This window comes from Labrus bergylta, chromosome 22, assembly GCF_963930695.1.
Source record: "Labrus bergylta chromosome 22, fLabBer1.1, whole genome shotgun sequence".
Lineage (NCBI taxonomy): Eukaryota > Metazoa > Chordata > Actinopteri > Labriformes > Labridae > Labrus > Labrus bergylta.
Genome location: NC_089216.1, coordinates 13765017 through 13781060, shown reverse-complemented (window position 1 = coordinate 13781060; position 16044 = coordinate 13765017). Strand labels below are relative to the sequence as shown.

The 16044-nt window shown below is 42.8% G+C and overlaps 1 protein-coding gene across 6 annotated transcripts in view; it reads left to right on the top strand.

Annotated features, from left to right (window-relative positions):
• The window catches only part of pcdh7b (protocadherin 7b), a 112376-nt gene extending 99662 nt beyond the window's left edge, over positions 1-12714 (top strand). For 2 of the 6 annotated variants that reach the window (XM_065950151.1, XM_020629162.3), the window contains exons 3-4: positions 9521-9539; positions 10810-10948. In XM_065950151.1, the coding sequence (XP_065806223.1) occupies positions 9521-9537 (17 nt within the window). In that variant the 3' untranslated portion in view covers positions 9538-9539; positions 10810-10948. Of the gene's footprint in view, positions 1-9520; positions 9540-10809 lie in introns of all 6 variants that reach the window. The other 4 variants (XM_020629160.3, XM_020629159.3, XM_020629161.3 and 1 more) reach the window with 3 other exon arrangements.
• The last annotated feature ends 3330 nt before the right edge of the window (positions 12715-16044 follow it).

Genomic DNA, 16044 nt, shown 5'->3' with positions numbered 1-16044 from the left:
TTACAGAGGAATCATCGGGGAAAATCTGGAGGTGGCGCGACCTCCAGTCTAGTCCCGAGTCAAAGATAGAGAACAAATAAGGAAGGTTGACAGCACAGTGCCTCTCTGCTGCAGCAAATCCAATATACCGCTCCGGGAAAAAGGGACCAAACTGTGGCCTATCTGCCAGATAGTCTATAATCCAGGACACCTTGGCGTTATCAGGCTGTATCGCTCTGAGCTCCTGCCTGAGCAAGAGTGGCTGGATAGTGTTTAAGGCACTCAAGAAATCAAAGATCACGATTCTCGCTGAGTTTCCAAGCCTCTCCTGCTGGGATCCTTCCCAGTTTATGGTGCCATTTTGTCAGAATTCAGCACATTTTATTTATTTTTTTCTTGCACATATGATCTAGCACACACGTTGTGGTAATTTGGATTGCTTCGAAAGATGTCTCTTGTGTAGAATGTGGCCTTCAAGCTTGTCAAAGACGCCTTTCGTCGTGTTTTTTTTTAACGTTCCAACACTGATTGGACAAGAAGATACATTAAAGAGGTGCTGGAGAAAGTATTTGCTGACTGGCACATCCTTTTAGCACTTTCATCAAGAGGATGAGCTGTGCGGGGGGGGGGGGGGGGGGGGGGGGGCATTTGATGTAGTTTGTTGAAACCTTCCTACTGGGTGAGCTATCTGTCCTGATAGAACCGTTATTTAAAAACCTGTATTATCATCAAGGGAGTGTCCAGAGCGGTGTCCAGTGGTGCCATGCCCCCCCCCGATTGGTCACGCCACATGCCACCCCAAAATCCAAATCTATCATTGGCTGTTTGCCTAATTTAGAGGACTAAAGTACAAAGCAACTTCAAATTTCTAAGTACGCACATGCATCTATGTTTTTGAGTCCCCACATTGCATTAGTGGGGATAGAAAGGGTAAAAAGCATAAAACTAATTTGTGTGTGTTCCCACAAACGTCGCTGCCTAAGTCATGGACCACCTCAGTTAAAAAATCTGGACACGCCCCCGATTATCACTTGTTTGGTTACCCTGGTCATTATATCGTTTAACTTTGAATTAATCGATTAATTTTAAATTTTTGTTGTGTTGTGTTGTAGAATAACTGTCCAACCAAATGAATGGAAAGGTCAAATTGAAAGGAAAATGACACATTCCTCACCTGAACAGGACTTTGGTCTGCTCAGAGTTGTACGAGTAGTTTTGTGAACCTGCTGAAAACATAAAACTAATCCCTCTGGAAATCACAAACCCAGGATAATTTGCCTTTTTTTTTTTTTCCCCCACCCTCGGAGTGGAGCTTACTGTGCCTGTTTATGAGCCTGCACACCAACAAAAACTGAAAGCCTGTCCCTTGAGGTCAGCATAATTACCCCCACCACCATTTCCACCACGAGCTTTCCATTAAGGTCGTGACTCACCATGCCCAGCTCGCTCTGGCCCTAGAATGTGCTAGCAGCTGAGAGCTAATTGCTACACTCAGGATGACAAGCGTGGTAGATGGTGGGTGTTGTTTGGCTGAGTCACAACTAACTAGCTTACCTACTGCTGCTAACTACTTATCACAAGTGGAAGCTTGGTTTTAGACATCAAGTGCTAAGAGAGTACATTTACATCTTTTATGCTGTGGCATCTGACATGTTTTTAATTCTACTTGGGGAACACAAAATGCACGATTGCACCATTGATTGCCGCACATGAAATTCTGATGCAAATGTGCTGCCTCGGTTAGACTTGTAAACGGCAAGTGTTGTAATAGTTCTTGCTAAAGCGTCATATTTCATATGCTGCTCAGGGCTGAACACGTGCTACAAATGGGGGCTATGTTCTTTGTTATTTCGACTGTATCAGATGAGAAATCCACCAATCCGAGCCCCAGCAGTTATTCTAACCTACCCTAAGTCGTGTTCCAAAAACATTACACCTCAAAACAATCACACCTCTTTCGCTCTATGTGGTGCTATACAGTGATTTAAAAGTATTCTCTTATTAGTACGATCGGTAAAAAAGCACAAATCACAGACTTTTTTTCCTCTCCTTTTTTTTTATTTTTATTTTAGGGAGGGTTTAATCGAAATTGTATTTTGACAAATAACCATTTAATGGTGTAAAACAGGCTATTGTGTGAGTGTGCCCTGGGGAGTGTGCGATAAGAGTAACAGTGGAGGGGAAGCAATGACACTTCTTTTTCTAAAGACTGGAGAGAGAGTGACATAGACAGAGAGAGAGAGAGAGAGAGAGAGAGAGAGAGAGAGAGAGAGAGAGAGAGAGAGGTGGTTTGTGTGTGTGTGAGAGAGAGAGAGAGAATTCAGAGGAATAATACACAATAAAAAAACACATCTCACAAGCTCACAGTAGCTCAGTAAGCCCTACCATTTTCTACACACACTCTACCCCTTCATCTGTATTCTGTGTTTGTCTTATCAAATAATACTGTGTGCTTTTTCTTCTTGTCTGTGGCTGGGAATGTTGAGCATCGACGCACACACATGCTGCGCACACACACACACATGCTGCACACACACACACACACACACACACATGCTGCGCACACACACACACATGCTGCACACACACACACACACACACATGCTGTGCACACACACACACATGCTGCACACACACACACACACACACGCTGCATGGTTAATGTAAAGCTTGCAGTGTCAGTGTGGTGTGAAAAAGAGCTGAGGCTGCCATATTGTTTTTTATCGGCGGCCAGCAGTGTTGCATGTGTGCACCATAGCAAAGCAGCTAATGCTAATCCTTACGGGTCTTCGGGAGCATTTTTGTGTAAGCTTCAGTGTGCCATGCTGGAGAAAAACAGCACATATTAAAAAAAAAAAAAAAAAAAAAATGCAGGAAGGATACTTTGTTTCAAACTGTAGAGTCTGTGATTTTTCAGGCATGAATGAATTACATGCACAAAGGTGTGAGTTTTACCTCGTAAGGTTGATTATAAGTGTTGTGCTTAAAGGATAAAAGAAAAAGCCTGATGAGAAAATCCCTTTGTTTCCAGATTTGCTGTTTTTTTTTTTTTTTTTAGAACATATTTCGGAGTCTTTTTGAGTTGTTTTAGTCATCTTTTATGTGCGTCTGTGGCAGGAAGCCAGAAGCTGTCATTCTTATTAGCAGAGTGGATGAGTCACTCCGCTTTTCAGCTCTCCAAATCATCCCGCTGTTGTGCCACTTATAGATGAGGTCAGGGGGGGTCACAAGTGCTCTCAGGACATGGCCTTTGGTGTCTCGCATTTGGAGAAAATATGCTTCCAGTAAACACAACAACCACCTGCTGTACAGAAAGCCCCCCCCCCCCCCCACCCCCAACATGGGCGCGTGCACATGTACTCGCATGCCCTGCGAGCGCTGAGTGCATGCAAGATGAATGAGGGAGCATGACACGCGGGGAACGTTTTTATTTATGGGGCTTGAGTGCTGAGCGTTCAGACGGGGCGAGAGAGAGAGAGAGGTAGAGACCTGGAGCGAGAGAGGGGAGAGAGAGGGGAGGGAGAGTGCAAGCCGCATTTGATAATTGGCTGAGAGATCGTCACCAGAATGAAATTATGCTAGTTAATCTCCCCGCAATTAATTACCTCAGGAGCAGGCCGCAGTACATTCATTATTCCAGAAAAGAATATTGACCCTGCTGGAGGAGGAAGGCGGCCGTATCATACCCCTAGCTGCAATGCTAGTTAGCATATGTGGTTATCAAATGAGGGATGACAGACATGTGATGTCATACAGCCTCAAAAATGGCTCTTATGAGTCCGAGTAAGTCGTATTTTTTACGCAGTCTTTGTGCCACACAGAGGTCGGACGTCTTCAAAAAAAACAAGGCAAAAGGACACGGCAGCTCATTACAAAACTCCTGTGTCTTTTCTTCTCGCTCACTCAACCTTTCTTTTTTTTTGTCTGTGCCCCGTCCTCATACTCTCCAGGCATGGTGGGGGGGGGGGGTTCTAGATTATTCCCTCAGTTGCCCTTGCCAGGCAGTAAATACTTCAAGGAGCTCAGAAGGCAGAGAATGGATCACCTGCTGCCGCTTTCAACAGCATTCCTGCAGCTTGGGCCCATAAGCAGGACCGCTGAAGTGAAAGGTTATGCGGGAGGGATGCTGGCATAGTGAAAGGTCAAAGCGGGGTCAAACAGGCTTATCATTGAGGTTTGATTGATGTTAAAGAATGGAGGATAAATGGACATTTCTTGTCTAATAATAGGGGACAGAAATCAGCTTTCAGTATAATTTATCATGAAATAACATCTTAACTGGACTAACGGGGGGGGCGGTTACAAGTCAGAGGTGTTTGTAAAACTTGCCTTGCAACTGAGGAAAAAAAAAGAACTCCTCCGCCGCTGACGTTAATGCCATCAATTACTGCCGTTGCTAGCGGTGCACGCCATGACTTGCGCTTTCAAAAAGGTCATTGCTCCCCAGGACGCCCCCTCCTTTTGTTCTCATCCTCCCCCCCCCCACCCGCATCACTGCGTTTCTTCCTCTCTCTTCCATCCTCCCTTAATTGTCTGGCAAACATCTCAGCGAGAGAAAGACAAATATCGCTTTTTCCTGTGGATATTGTTCCGTCTGAACTCGCTGTCACAGCGTTAATAATTTAGCACCTATTCCTTTTCTTTTTCTTTCTTGCTGCTCCTTCCTCACAGGAACACATCCTCCCTCACCTTCTATTTTATTTTTTCTCACCCGTCTCAGGCCGCTTCTCTTTCTTCTTCTTCTTCGTTTTTTTTTTTTTCTTCTTCTCCCTCTGCATTTCCTTCTGTTTCCTTCCCCACGGCCACCTTTAGTTGTGCGAGACAGACGTCTGCCTGTCAGTAATTCACGCTGAGGACCACTGAGACGCTGGGCGATGCCACGGGGGCCTTCCTTGCGCGGGGAAGGCGGCCAAAAAACACAGAGAGAGTTGAACTCTTACACCATAATGAGATGAACATGTTTGAGCTAATTAAGCGGGAACCCTATTAGAGGCGAGAATGAGCAGAAACAGGAAACACAAAGGGCGGCTGGAGGAGAGAACTCTCTCTTTGGTGTAGAGCGTCATCTCTCCGCATCAACTTCTCATTTGACCCTTTAGTTTCTCCTCTTGCACTTTTGTCCCGAGTACTTCCCACGGCTGGATAAATACTTCATTTTCTCCTCCCTCGGCCGCTCACAGTAATCCGTGTGACACCTGACGCCGCCATCGTCACGCTGATTGCTGCAACCGTGCGAGACAGATCTGTCCGTATGGAGGAGGCCTTTGATGAGGGGCGCGAGGAAATCACGAGCCTATATGATCCAAGCTGAACTCAAACAGGCGCCCTTTTTCGTGCCTTTTGGCCTGAACCTTCTAAAAAAAAAAAAAAAGTTGTTTTCCCTTGTCTTGATTTAGATTCCGAATTGGAAGCATGTGGACTGCATGGTGTAAATGACATTTGGAGGTTCGAGTGTTTTATTTAATGAAAGTGAGTGCGATGGAGGCGAATTAGATTGGGTTACTTGAATGCAACTCATTGTTAGAGGGATCATTTCAAGCCATAAAAAGGCTAAATAAAGGTCTTTGGATTGATGAGTGAATTTGTGAGAGCACGCGGAACTGTTCCAGTACAGTGCGTCTTCTGTTGTCAAACTTCCTCCCTCTCTCCTCCCGTCCTTCCCGCTCCTCTGACTGTCTTGGCTAATGTCCTCAATTCTTCCTCCTTCTCCTCCTGTCTCCCCTGCTCTCCTCTCCTCTCTACTGCTCTCTTTGGCAGTGTGTTTGGCCTGTGACGGCCCAGAGGCAGCCATGCTGTCTTCTCCGCTCAATCTGCTGTTTCCCTTCTCGCAGGCCCTGACCCTGCTATACTCAGCACACACACACACACACACACACACACACACACACACACACACACACTCTCCCTCCTTGTCTTTTTCACTCTCCATCCCTCCCTCCCCTCTCTTCATCATCATCATCATCATCATCTGCCCGCTCGCCCATCCTCCTCCTCCTCCCTCTCTGCCGTGACCCCTATCTGCTGTCCAGCCAGCTGCAATGTCCGTCAAAGGCGCAGCGTGGACACGAATACACACACACACACACACACACACACACACACACACACACACACACACACACACACACACACACACACAAAAAAAGAAAATTGCATGCAGGCACATCACCTCTGTTTTGTCCTCTTCCCACTCGGCCCATCTTCCGCCCTCCCCATCATCACTCGTTCCGTCTTCCTCCCAATGCCTCAGCTGTTTGGGTCGAATCTGCCAGCCTGAAAAAAAAGGGTGGGGGGGGTCGCAGAGCTTCAGTCTGTGTAGCAGAAAATATGGAGAGGCCAAGAAGAGAAGACTGATCTCAAAAGTGTAGGGTGACGTAGATGAATGCATGCCGACAAGTGGACTAATGCTGACAATGCTGCAACAACAAAAACACAGCGTGCACGACACAAACAAACACTGCAAAACTGTAATTGCCCAGAAATGCCCACGCTAACAGACATTAGCGCGCATATGCCCGCGAGAGATGACAGTCTAACCCTCTTGCTTTCTTCCTACCGCTGCAACATCTTAGCGAGTGCTAAAGACACCGCAACAAATTGCTACTGTATCCCCGGCAGTGGAGGTTCTTTGAAATATCCCACAGTGTAAGCTAGTCAGCTGATAGGGAGGCTGACTAAAGCCAGCTAAGAAAAGCAGCGGCTCAGCCAGTGCAGCCAGTGGCCCACTTTCAGCCTGCTTTTCTTGCACAAATGAAGAAAGCATTCAGCATAGCCATGAGTATAAGGCACAAATATCTCTGAGCACTGCTTTATAATGGCGTCTTGCTGGGTAATCATCACTTCAGCACTGCGCGACTTTCAGCCTTGCATATTCACATGGCAGCCATTTTTTTTCTCTGATTGTGCATTTGGGGCTGGAAATTCAAACGCCATTGTAATGCAGATGCTAACGCTAAATAAACGAAGGACAACTGACAGATGTACAACATTTCACGCCTTAGGAGTGACGAAAGACTGAAACAGAAAACCGATAGTGAACATCTCGAGGGGTCCATGTATGAAGTTGCAGCATATTTGATAGCTCATTTGCTGTTCTACGACAAAAGCTAAGTCTAGCTTTTAACCACGTCATAGCTTACATCAAGGATTATGCTACATTATAGAAAAAGGCTTATATAAATGGGCAGATACCGAGCTAACAAGTTGTTTTAGCTATGTTAGCGAGGCATTGGTTATCTTAAAGCAACGTTCAAAATATGTCGAATGCTGACATAGCTGTGGGGAACTTGATGTTGTTACCTAACAAGTTGCTCAACATGTTGAAAAATGACAGCAATTGATTTTTTCTTCCAGTTGCTGATGAAATATGAAGTGGTCAATTGATAAAGGACCTAGAATTCACAATTTATCCTCCATACCCCGAGTTTCAAATCAAAGGAAAGTCCCTTCTCTGTGATTATGGTGAATGTAATTACCGCTCAAGAATGCGGCTCTTCTTTTTTGCCCTCCCCCCTCTCCTTACTCACCTGACCAAATTTCCCAAATACCACCCTGCTCTTAATTCTTCTGGAATTCTCTTGGAAGTAAAGAGACAATGGCTTGAATTGTGGGGGCCATTTATGAGATGAAGGGGTGGTGGCCCGTCCTGCTTTGATGAAATCCCCCTTCAAGTTCCAAGTGACAGAGATAGCAACATACTACCCATAGCACCCTTACCATATGTATACCACTGTTCTCTGGTCATGCATCCCCAAATAAAAGAAGGCCTTGAGGCCCCTTAGGGACCTAACCTAGGACGACGAGGCCTCCCTGTTAAGCTTTCAGTGTTGCACAGAGGCTTTTTTAACACAGCAGAGTGACCCACTTGTATTGTGTTATGCAGTGGTTGATGGTGTGGGCTCGCGGGGTGTTTGTGAATATGTAACAAAAGCCTTGCTACAGTGCTGCGTGTGCTGTAAGGGCTTTTTCTTTGAAGATATTTTTTCTACGTCCTGATTCCTGAATTGGGTCTTGAAAGGGCCCGTGGATATGTTTGGGAGCGATGTTGCGTGTCTTCATTGAAACACTTGAAGGAGAAAAAAAAATAATTACAATTGATTACTCTTGAGCTACATTTTAACGCATTTTCTTTTATCCTGCTGACTTAAAATCTTAGATTTAGAGTAAAGTTTAGATCAAATGAGTCGGCAGGGGGTTTATTAAGAATTAGAAATAGTGATGTGTTCTTTCTATTCTTGCTGGAATAAATAATAATCTGATTGATGTTGAGTGAACGTTAGAATTAATTCGCAAATCCCCACAGCTATTCCCAAGACAACAAATAGAAGTCCGTGCTGAAGAGGACTCAAGCGCACTTATTTGTCCAGCGCTACAGGACACATGGATTTAAGTGGTTTTAAAGTACTTATATTGATGGCCCAACCTCAGGGGGGAGGTGACACTTCTGAAGAAGGGAAGAGAGCATTTTTTGCTTTGATATAGCAGCCCAATTCATTAGCTCAGTGGGAAACATCTTCATTTTTAGCGAGCCTGCCGAGTCAATGAAGCATGGCTAGGAAATAATCAGCCTCCTTTTCAGCGCACACAACTCCACAGAGCGCCGGGTAACTACCTCGGCAGCAGCTTTAGGTTGGCTGCTTCCACACGAGAGCTGGCGGAAGTAAGAAGGTCCTCCCCTGTTGAGTTTTTTTTTCTTTTTTAAGGAGGCAATTTGAGGTGCCTCCAGGAGCAGGGCGCAGGCACCTCGTGAGAGTTGTTTGCATTGTGGGTAACCTGATGGCTCAATCTTAGGTGTAAATTAGGAAGGCAATCAGTACCTGGTTGTCTCTGTGATGGCTGTGTTTGGCAAGCTAAGGCCCAGATCCATATGCCATGATCCATACCCACTGCTATTATAGCCACCCCATTAGCTTGCATGCTAACTCTTTCTAATTGCAATTCCATCTCCATAGTTTGTTTGATTTTCTGGCCTTATTCTCATTCATTTAAGCTTTTTTTCATCCCATTAAACAATAATTCTTAGTGTTGTTTTGGATCACTAATAACAGAAAGTTCTTTGATTTTTCTTTTCAAGTGGTAGCAGCTCCCCAAGGCATTGGCTTTACATTGACTTCCAATTATAATTTGATGCTTTATGAAGGTAATTTGCGACTTGATAAAAGGATTCTAATACACACAGAGAAGAAATAGGAGGTTGAGGCAGTACAGGAATGGCACTCTCATTGAATGTTTCGCATTCATAGTGGAGCGAGTGACTCATTGGTTGATTTAAAGAGTCAAATCAGTAGGACTGGCATTCTGTTTCCCTGTCTCCTCTTTCTTTGCTGTCCTTGTCTCAGCCTTGCATTGTGTCCTCAGTCATATATCTGCTTTGCATAACACTGTTTTTGTGTCACTGTTGTGCGTTTTAGTCATACTTTCAATGCTGCTCAAGAGTTCCTCATAAACAGCAGACATATATATATATATATATATACATATTCATTATGGCATAAGTGCAAAACATAAAGAGTGATTTCTGTTCTACTTTTTTCTTTCACAGGAGAAAAAGAGCATTAAAAGTAAGCCATGGACCAAACTCTTGTTTTACTTTTTTTTAAATATTATGGGCAAAAGGCATGCTTGGCTTGGTTTGCACTCACCCTCGCTTTGCTTGATTTTGGTTTTCCCATAATTCGCATCAAATCATGAATAAATTACATCTAACATAGCATCTCTATAACATTTGGCACTCTTAAAAAACTGGCACTGTGTTTCGAACGTCCAAGCATTCAGGCAGGGCTTTTAGATTACGCTTCGTGCTCACAGTTTTTTCGTCTCATATTGAGCCAGCTAGTCAGCTTTGTGTTTTTTGTTTTTTTTGTGTGTATTTGGGCTAATTATCTTTCACATATATTGCACTGGAATAAACTCACGCACTGTCTTGACTGTAGACATTGACAGTAGATTATTTGCCAAACCTGTCGTCCTGTTGCAGCATCGTAAGCACATAATTCCCTTTGCACAATAACACAGAAGATGTAGCTAATGGCCATCTCCTTGCTAGGTAATTGGTTAAGACCTCTATTAGTGGATTTAAGAGGATATCGGGCTGCTTTAGCCACACAAAGCTATTAAGCTACTTAGATTACAATGTGATTGCCGTCTGTCAATCACCGGATAAGAACACAGGGTGCTGTCGGTGCCACCAGCTCACAGACATACTGACTCATGCACACAGAGCAGGCCTAATTATGCATCATACATTTTAGATCAGGGTAAACTAAAAAACACAAACTGACCTCGTCCCCAGCTCTCCCCCCCCCCCCCCCCCCCCCCCCTTCCCCTCTTAGCACAAACACGTTTTGAAGCATGACATTATTTGAACTCTGATTCACGCCACTGTTTTTTAGTTGGAGGCTGTTGTCGTAGCCAGTGGAGTCTTCTTTTCATTGTTGTTTTATGTTGCCGTTTCTGTCATGTGATTTTGGATGCTGCATGAAAACATGCAACTTCCTCTGCACAGGCTTAGTTCTATCCTATATCCACCAGTGATAACGTTTGAAACGTAAGCTTTAGCAGTGACAAGGTGCCTGGTAACCATTTTGAACCAGTTTCTGTTGTTTTTCACCCTCTCCATTTAACATTCAGATGCGATGATGACCTCATTAGGGAGAAAACACAGACTCACGCATCTAATAGAGGAATCATAGCCAAATCATGAGACACATACCACAACAAACACTTAGTGCAAGGAAATGTTTCTAGTCAAAAGTAATAGTTTATATTATATCCCACTTTGGTAGAACAAACTGTATCATTTACTTTATTTTCTCCTTCTTCTTTCTCTAGACTCTCGGCCCTTGCCTGACGTAGCCATGACTGGCAAGTGCACCCGGGAATGCGACGAGTACGGCCACTCGGACTCCTGCTGGATGCCTGTGCGCACGTCGCCTGAGCGACGGCCATCTAAGTCAACCACCACCCCACAACAACCAAAGCTTTCCACTTTCATGAGCGGCAACAGCAGCGGCAGCAGCAGCAGCAGCAGCGCTGACCAGCCTGGCAGCCAAGAGACCCTCGCCATGGCCGCAATGGCCAACGGAGACCCCACAGCGGCTCACATGATGGGCGACCGCAATCGCAACTTGCTCAATAAGAAGATGGCCTCCTCCTCCTCCTCCTACGAGGCCTTCGGATCGCCTTCCTACGGTTCACCGGGAAGTGGGGAGGAGACACTGGGCCACCCCACCGAGGAGATCCCTCTAGCACCAACCGGAGAGTACAAGCCCACGTCCTGTGGTACTCTGACGCGACGGGAGGTGTACCTGTGAGCTTGTATCCCCTGTGCCAGAACATTTGCATTGGAACACACCAAGCATATATGCTTACCCATAAAGTTACTACTCTAAAAAACTTTTAGCCACTCTTGTTCCTCACAAGGTAGGACTAAACTGTCTCCAAGACATTTGCGACTGGTCCTTAATGAAAGGACGGGATATTAAAACGTACCATTTTGGAAGTGCTAATTCTGATCTTGACCTGGAACAATTTGGAGGAGGAGGACATGCTGTTGATGACATTGATTGGACTTGGGATGTTCTACTGGCAATGGGCTCTTAGGACACAATCTGCTGCCTGACAGTCAATCTGTAAAATAATCAACCCATTTTACATACACAGTACATGCATGCATTACCCATATGACCCCCCCCCCAAATGAAGGCCCCATGTCTGAAGAAGACACTGTACAAAAAGAGACAACTTTTTTTCTAGAAACAAAGCTGTACATGTGGACTATTTTGACTTCAAAGTGTGTGTTGGTTGGTTATGCCTTTTTTTAAATTCTTGAACATCGCAGTGCTCTTGCGGTAATGTTCATTTGCTGCAACAATATTTGGGACACATTGGTCTCCATCACACTGAGCTGTCTGTGGATTCTGTCAACTTGACTGTTTGTGATAAAAGTTTACCAAAACTTATTGAAATCTCAAAAGGACAGTAAAGACTAAGCTTTAAGTACTCAGCTAATACAAAAAAAAAAACACTTTTTAAAAGGGAGCCAATGGAATTTGCTGCAACAACTTCTTTCTTCAGACCCGCAACACAACTGGTGTACTATGAACACAAGATGACTGATTTTGTCTGACCGGTGTGTGGTTCGTCACAGATAAAATGTCACTCATTGTACATTAACATTGAACCACAGCAACAAAGCTAACTGCTCTCATTCCCTTTTGTCTTGCAACCTTCCCTCAGTCTCTCGTTCTTTGTCTTTGATTGGCAAGGTTGAGACCAAAACCCATCTTTTATGAACTGCATAATCATAGAGCCGCTGGCTGGAAAAAGCATGTGTGTACATGGTTGTGCATATCTCAATCACATTGGTAGAATGCTCCAGTTTATATCAAGTTGTATCCTGTTTTTTTCCCAATCACACACTCACACAGAAGCAGTAAAGCAAATTAATTCAACTGAGGCTGTTCTGACGGAAAATCCTTGGTAAGCACAGTGTGTGGCATGCCGAGATTACATTTCTTGAGGTGCAACTGAAATTGTATGTGTGTATGGGCCAGATATGCAGTATATAGTGTGTGTATAGGCTATATTTAGTGTATACTGTAGATGTACACCGATAATAGGCTAAGGTTGGTGTAAACGTGGCCTAGCTTGTCCTAAAACAGCTGCAAGGACAGCCTTTTACTGTTCTTTATTTCTGTTGTGTGATAGACTGAGCAATAAATATCATAATGTACATGTGACCAACAAGCATCTACTTCTTTTTCACTTCTTCTCAAGCCTTCAAGGTGACATTACCGCACACACATGGATGTCGAAAACTCAAGTCGATGTTGCTTTCCATTGTACATTGGTGATGGTGTCTTTGAGCACGAATGTAAGAATCAGCTCATCGGAGAACAATCAAAAAAAAGGCAACATCTGTACTGTCGAGCAGATTACCAGGAACATTTTTTTTAGGTTGCAGGCTGAGCAAAATGGCGTCAAAATGAAACCAAAGCTTCGCAAACAGGATGAAGCATTCCCCCTTACACATCATTCACAGATAATAGCTTTCTGGGAGAACGTTGCTTTAACATTACATGAAGTTTTTTTTATTAAAGGATTGAGACTGAACAATAAGATTGTGAGGTCTCAACATTAGCCTACCATGCATTACATCCTCACAGCTAACGCTAACAAACGATGTTGAGATGTTGTGCCTCCCTGTCCCACAAGTGATGTTTCTTTCCGCAGCTGCAGAGGGCACAAATCTCATAACTGTAATAAAACAAAAGAATATCAGATGCAATGGAACTTTTTTGTATGTTAGCAAAAACCCCTTTGGTTCGACCGGAGCTGCTTTTTTCTGCACTCTGGCAATCTATAGTCTGTAAGTACTACTCGTTGTTGGAAAGAAAGTGCTCCTATACTTATCAACTGTATACATAAATATTTACTTTTTACTGCACGTTTAATGGGAACTTACTTCACTTACTGAGAAGGAAGAAAAAAACTGTAAAACAAAATGTACAAAAAAATGTTTTCCCTGTAAACATGGAAATCCACCTTGTTGCTTGCCTTTGTTATACCTGAAGAGACATGTAGTACAACTTAGTACATCCGTTTACACCATTCCATTGATTCTGTTTTTTAAAGATATTTTTCTTACATAATCAAATATCATCATTGTCTCTGATATCACAACACAAACCCAACTTTATATCACCACCATATTTTTTATTATCTTGTACTTTTTATTTTATTTTATGAGGTACATGTTGATTTCTTACACTATAAAATCAAAACCGTTGAAATTATCATGACAATGTACTATGTGTTTTTTTTTTCTTTATCTGGTGCCACTTTGTATATTTAGAGTGCTTCTGACAAAAAAAGAAACTTAAAAAAAAAACCCATAAAAAATACTAGAGTGAATGCAAATATGCAATTGTGCCTTTTTATACCAATTGGTATGATTCAATGTCGGTTTTGGAATGGTGCATAAACAATTACATTGCTTTTCAAAAGTAGATGGGGTGGCATTTAAGAACGGACTGAAATACATTTGCATATCTTAAGAGGAAATCCCATGATGTCAAAGGCTTCTCGGAGGAAAAACAGTCAAATGTCAGTGAGCCTGAAAGTCTTATGGCTATTGTTCACTGGGATCAATTATCTTGTTGAAATATCCATTCATAGCATAGTGCATTACTGAATGAGTACAGGTACATTCAAAAGTTGCTTGTTGGTAGTAATAATAATGATATAATGGACTTTTTTGTCGTGTTTCACTCATGTACATGTATGACATCAGAGGTCAAGTGACCTTTGTGCATGAAACAAGCCCTAGGACTGAATATAGAAGCATAGAAAGACAGAGAGCGGGGTGAAAGAGTAAAAAAAAAAATATGCTTGGAGACATTTGACTGCTGAGACTTGTGGGAGCCTGGAGATAAAAATGCTAATGTGACGGTTTACTAGGAGTTGGAAAGTGGGAGAGGGAATGGGGGGGAGGGGGGTGGGAAACAAAGTTGTAAGGGAGAGTAGCTGACAGAACACATACCTCAGGATGTGTGGAGCAACACAACACTCGTACGCAGAAGATTCACAATATGCATATCAGAGTATGTGATGAAACCCTGTCCTACAAATAACGATGTTTGCTATGGTATTGCAAGGTGATGCTTTGAATTTCCAGCTCTGATGGGAGTGAAAGAAATACTCTGTAGTGTGCACATCAGACAAAAAGAGGAGGCATGAGAAAATATGCCATCAATTGGCAACTACACTGAATATAGTGTACCCACTCGTTTTTTTATCCACTGAGGCAACTGCTTTAACAAACAAACATTTGACCGAAAAAAAGTGGCATACAAAACACCTGTAATCAAAAATGTTTCTTTGCCCGAGGTGTGTGCTCAGTCCGTGCTCTCCACTCTTCATATAGCCTTCACAGTGTAATGAGATTTGTAATATTAACCATTACTATTTGTCCTGCGACTTGGATGTTGATATAGAAATTGAGGAACCAATTTATCATCGTTTAATATGAGTCACTATGCACGCAGCTTAGCTGAACATGGCAAAGTGTATTGAACGCAAGTCCACTTCTATTTATGAGATATTTTACATAATTTAATTTGCTTTTGTACAGGTTTGTGTAAATAAATTGCTTGTCATTTTTGTCTCTGCAGAAATTAAAATATAACATGGTAAAACAAATTCTGTCTTTACGGTCTCTTTGCTTTCATTATTTTTTAATGTGTCGTTTTTTTTTCTCGTTTTTTATTGGCGAATAAATGTTGAAAGAGCCTTTTATTCGTCAAAGAGTAGCTACAAGAATTACAACAATGCCTCCATTAAACCAGTCATGTTTAACAGGTATAATTATTTGTTTAAAAGTCTCTAGCAGTAAATCATACTCGTAAATTTGAAAATGGAGTATGTAAGGAAGTCATTCCAGCTATTTAATGGAGCGTTAATCACAGTGTGCCTACCAAACCATGTTATAATGTTATTTCTCAGTTTAATATTTTACAGTTTCAGATAAAATGTAATGTCAAGTAATAAAGGCCTACTTATTATCTTATTGTACTTTTTCTTGTCCTTATAACTATTATTCACAACTGAAACGTAAGGAGATAGAACTAACTAACTTTCAGTCAGACTAACGACAAGCTTAGAGCCGCAGCTGAGGTGGCTTTTAAGGTTCTTGACGAAATGTTACAACGCGTCATGTCAGCTACGCGCCTAACTTTGGATAACACATATCATTTTCAAAATAAAACTGAGCCGTTAAAAAAATGTTACCCCCGTACAGTTTGTGCCAGTGATGAAAATAACTAATCAGACCTATTTTGTTTTTGTACCAGGCTGTTAACATGTTTATTTATGCTGTTTAATCGGCTTTATTGCCTGTTGTGTGTATGTAACTTCTGGTGTGTATGTAACTTCTGCCAGCCTCAAGTGGACACTCCAAGAACTGCAGGATTTTGCAATGCCACATTGGCTTAATTTATTAAAGACTGGAGGTTGCTGATGTAACTTCATCAAATCATATTGTAAACATTTGGGATACATTTAATA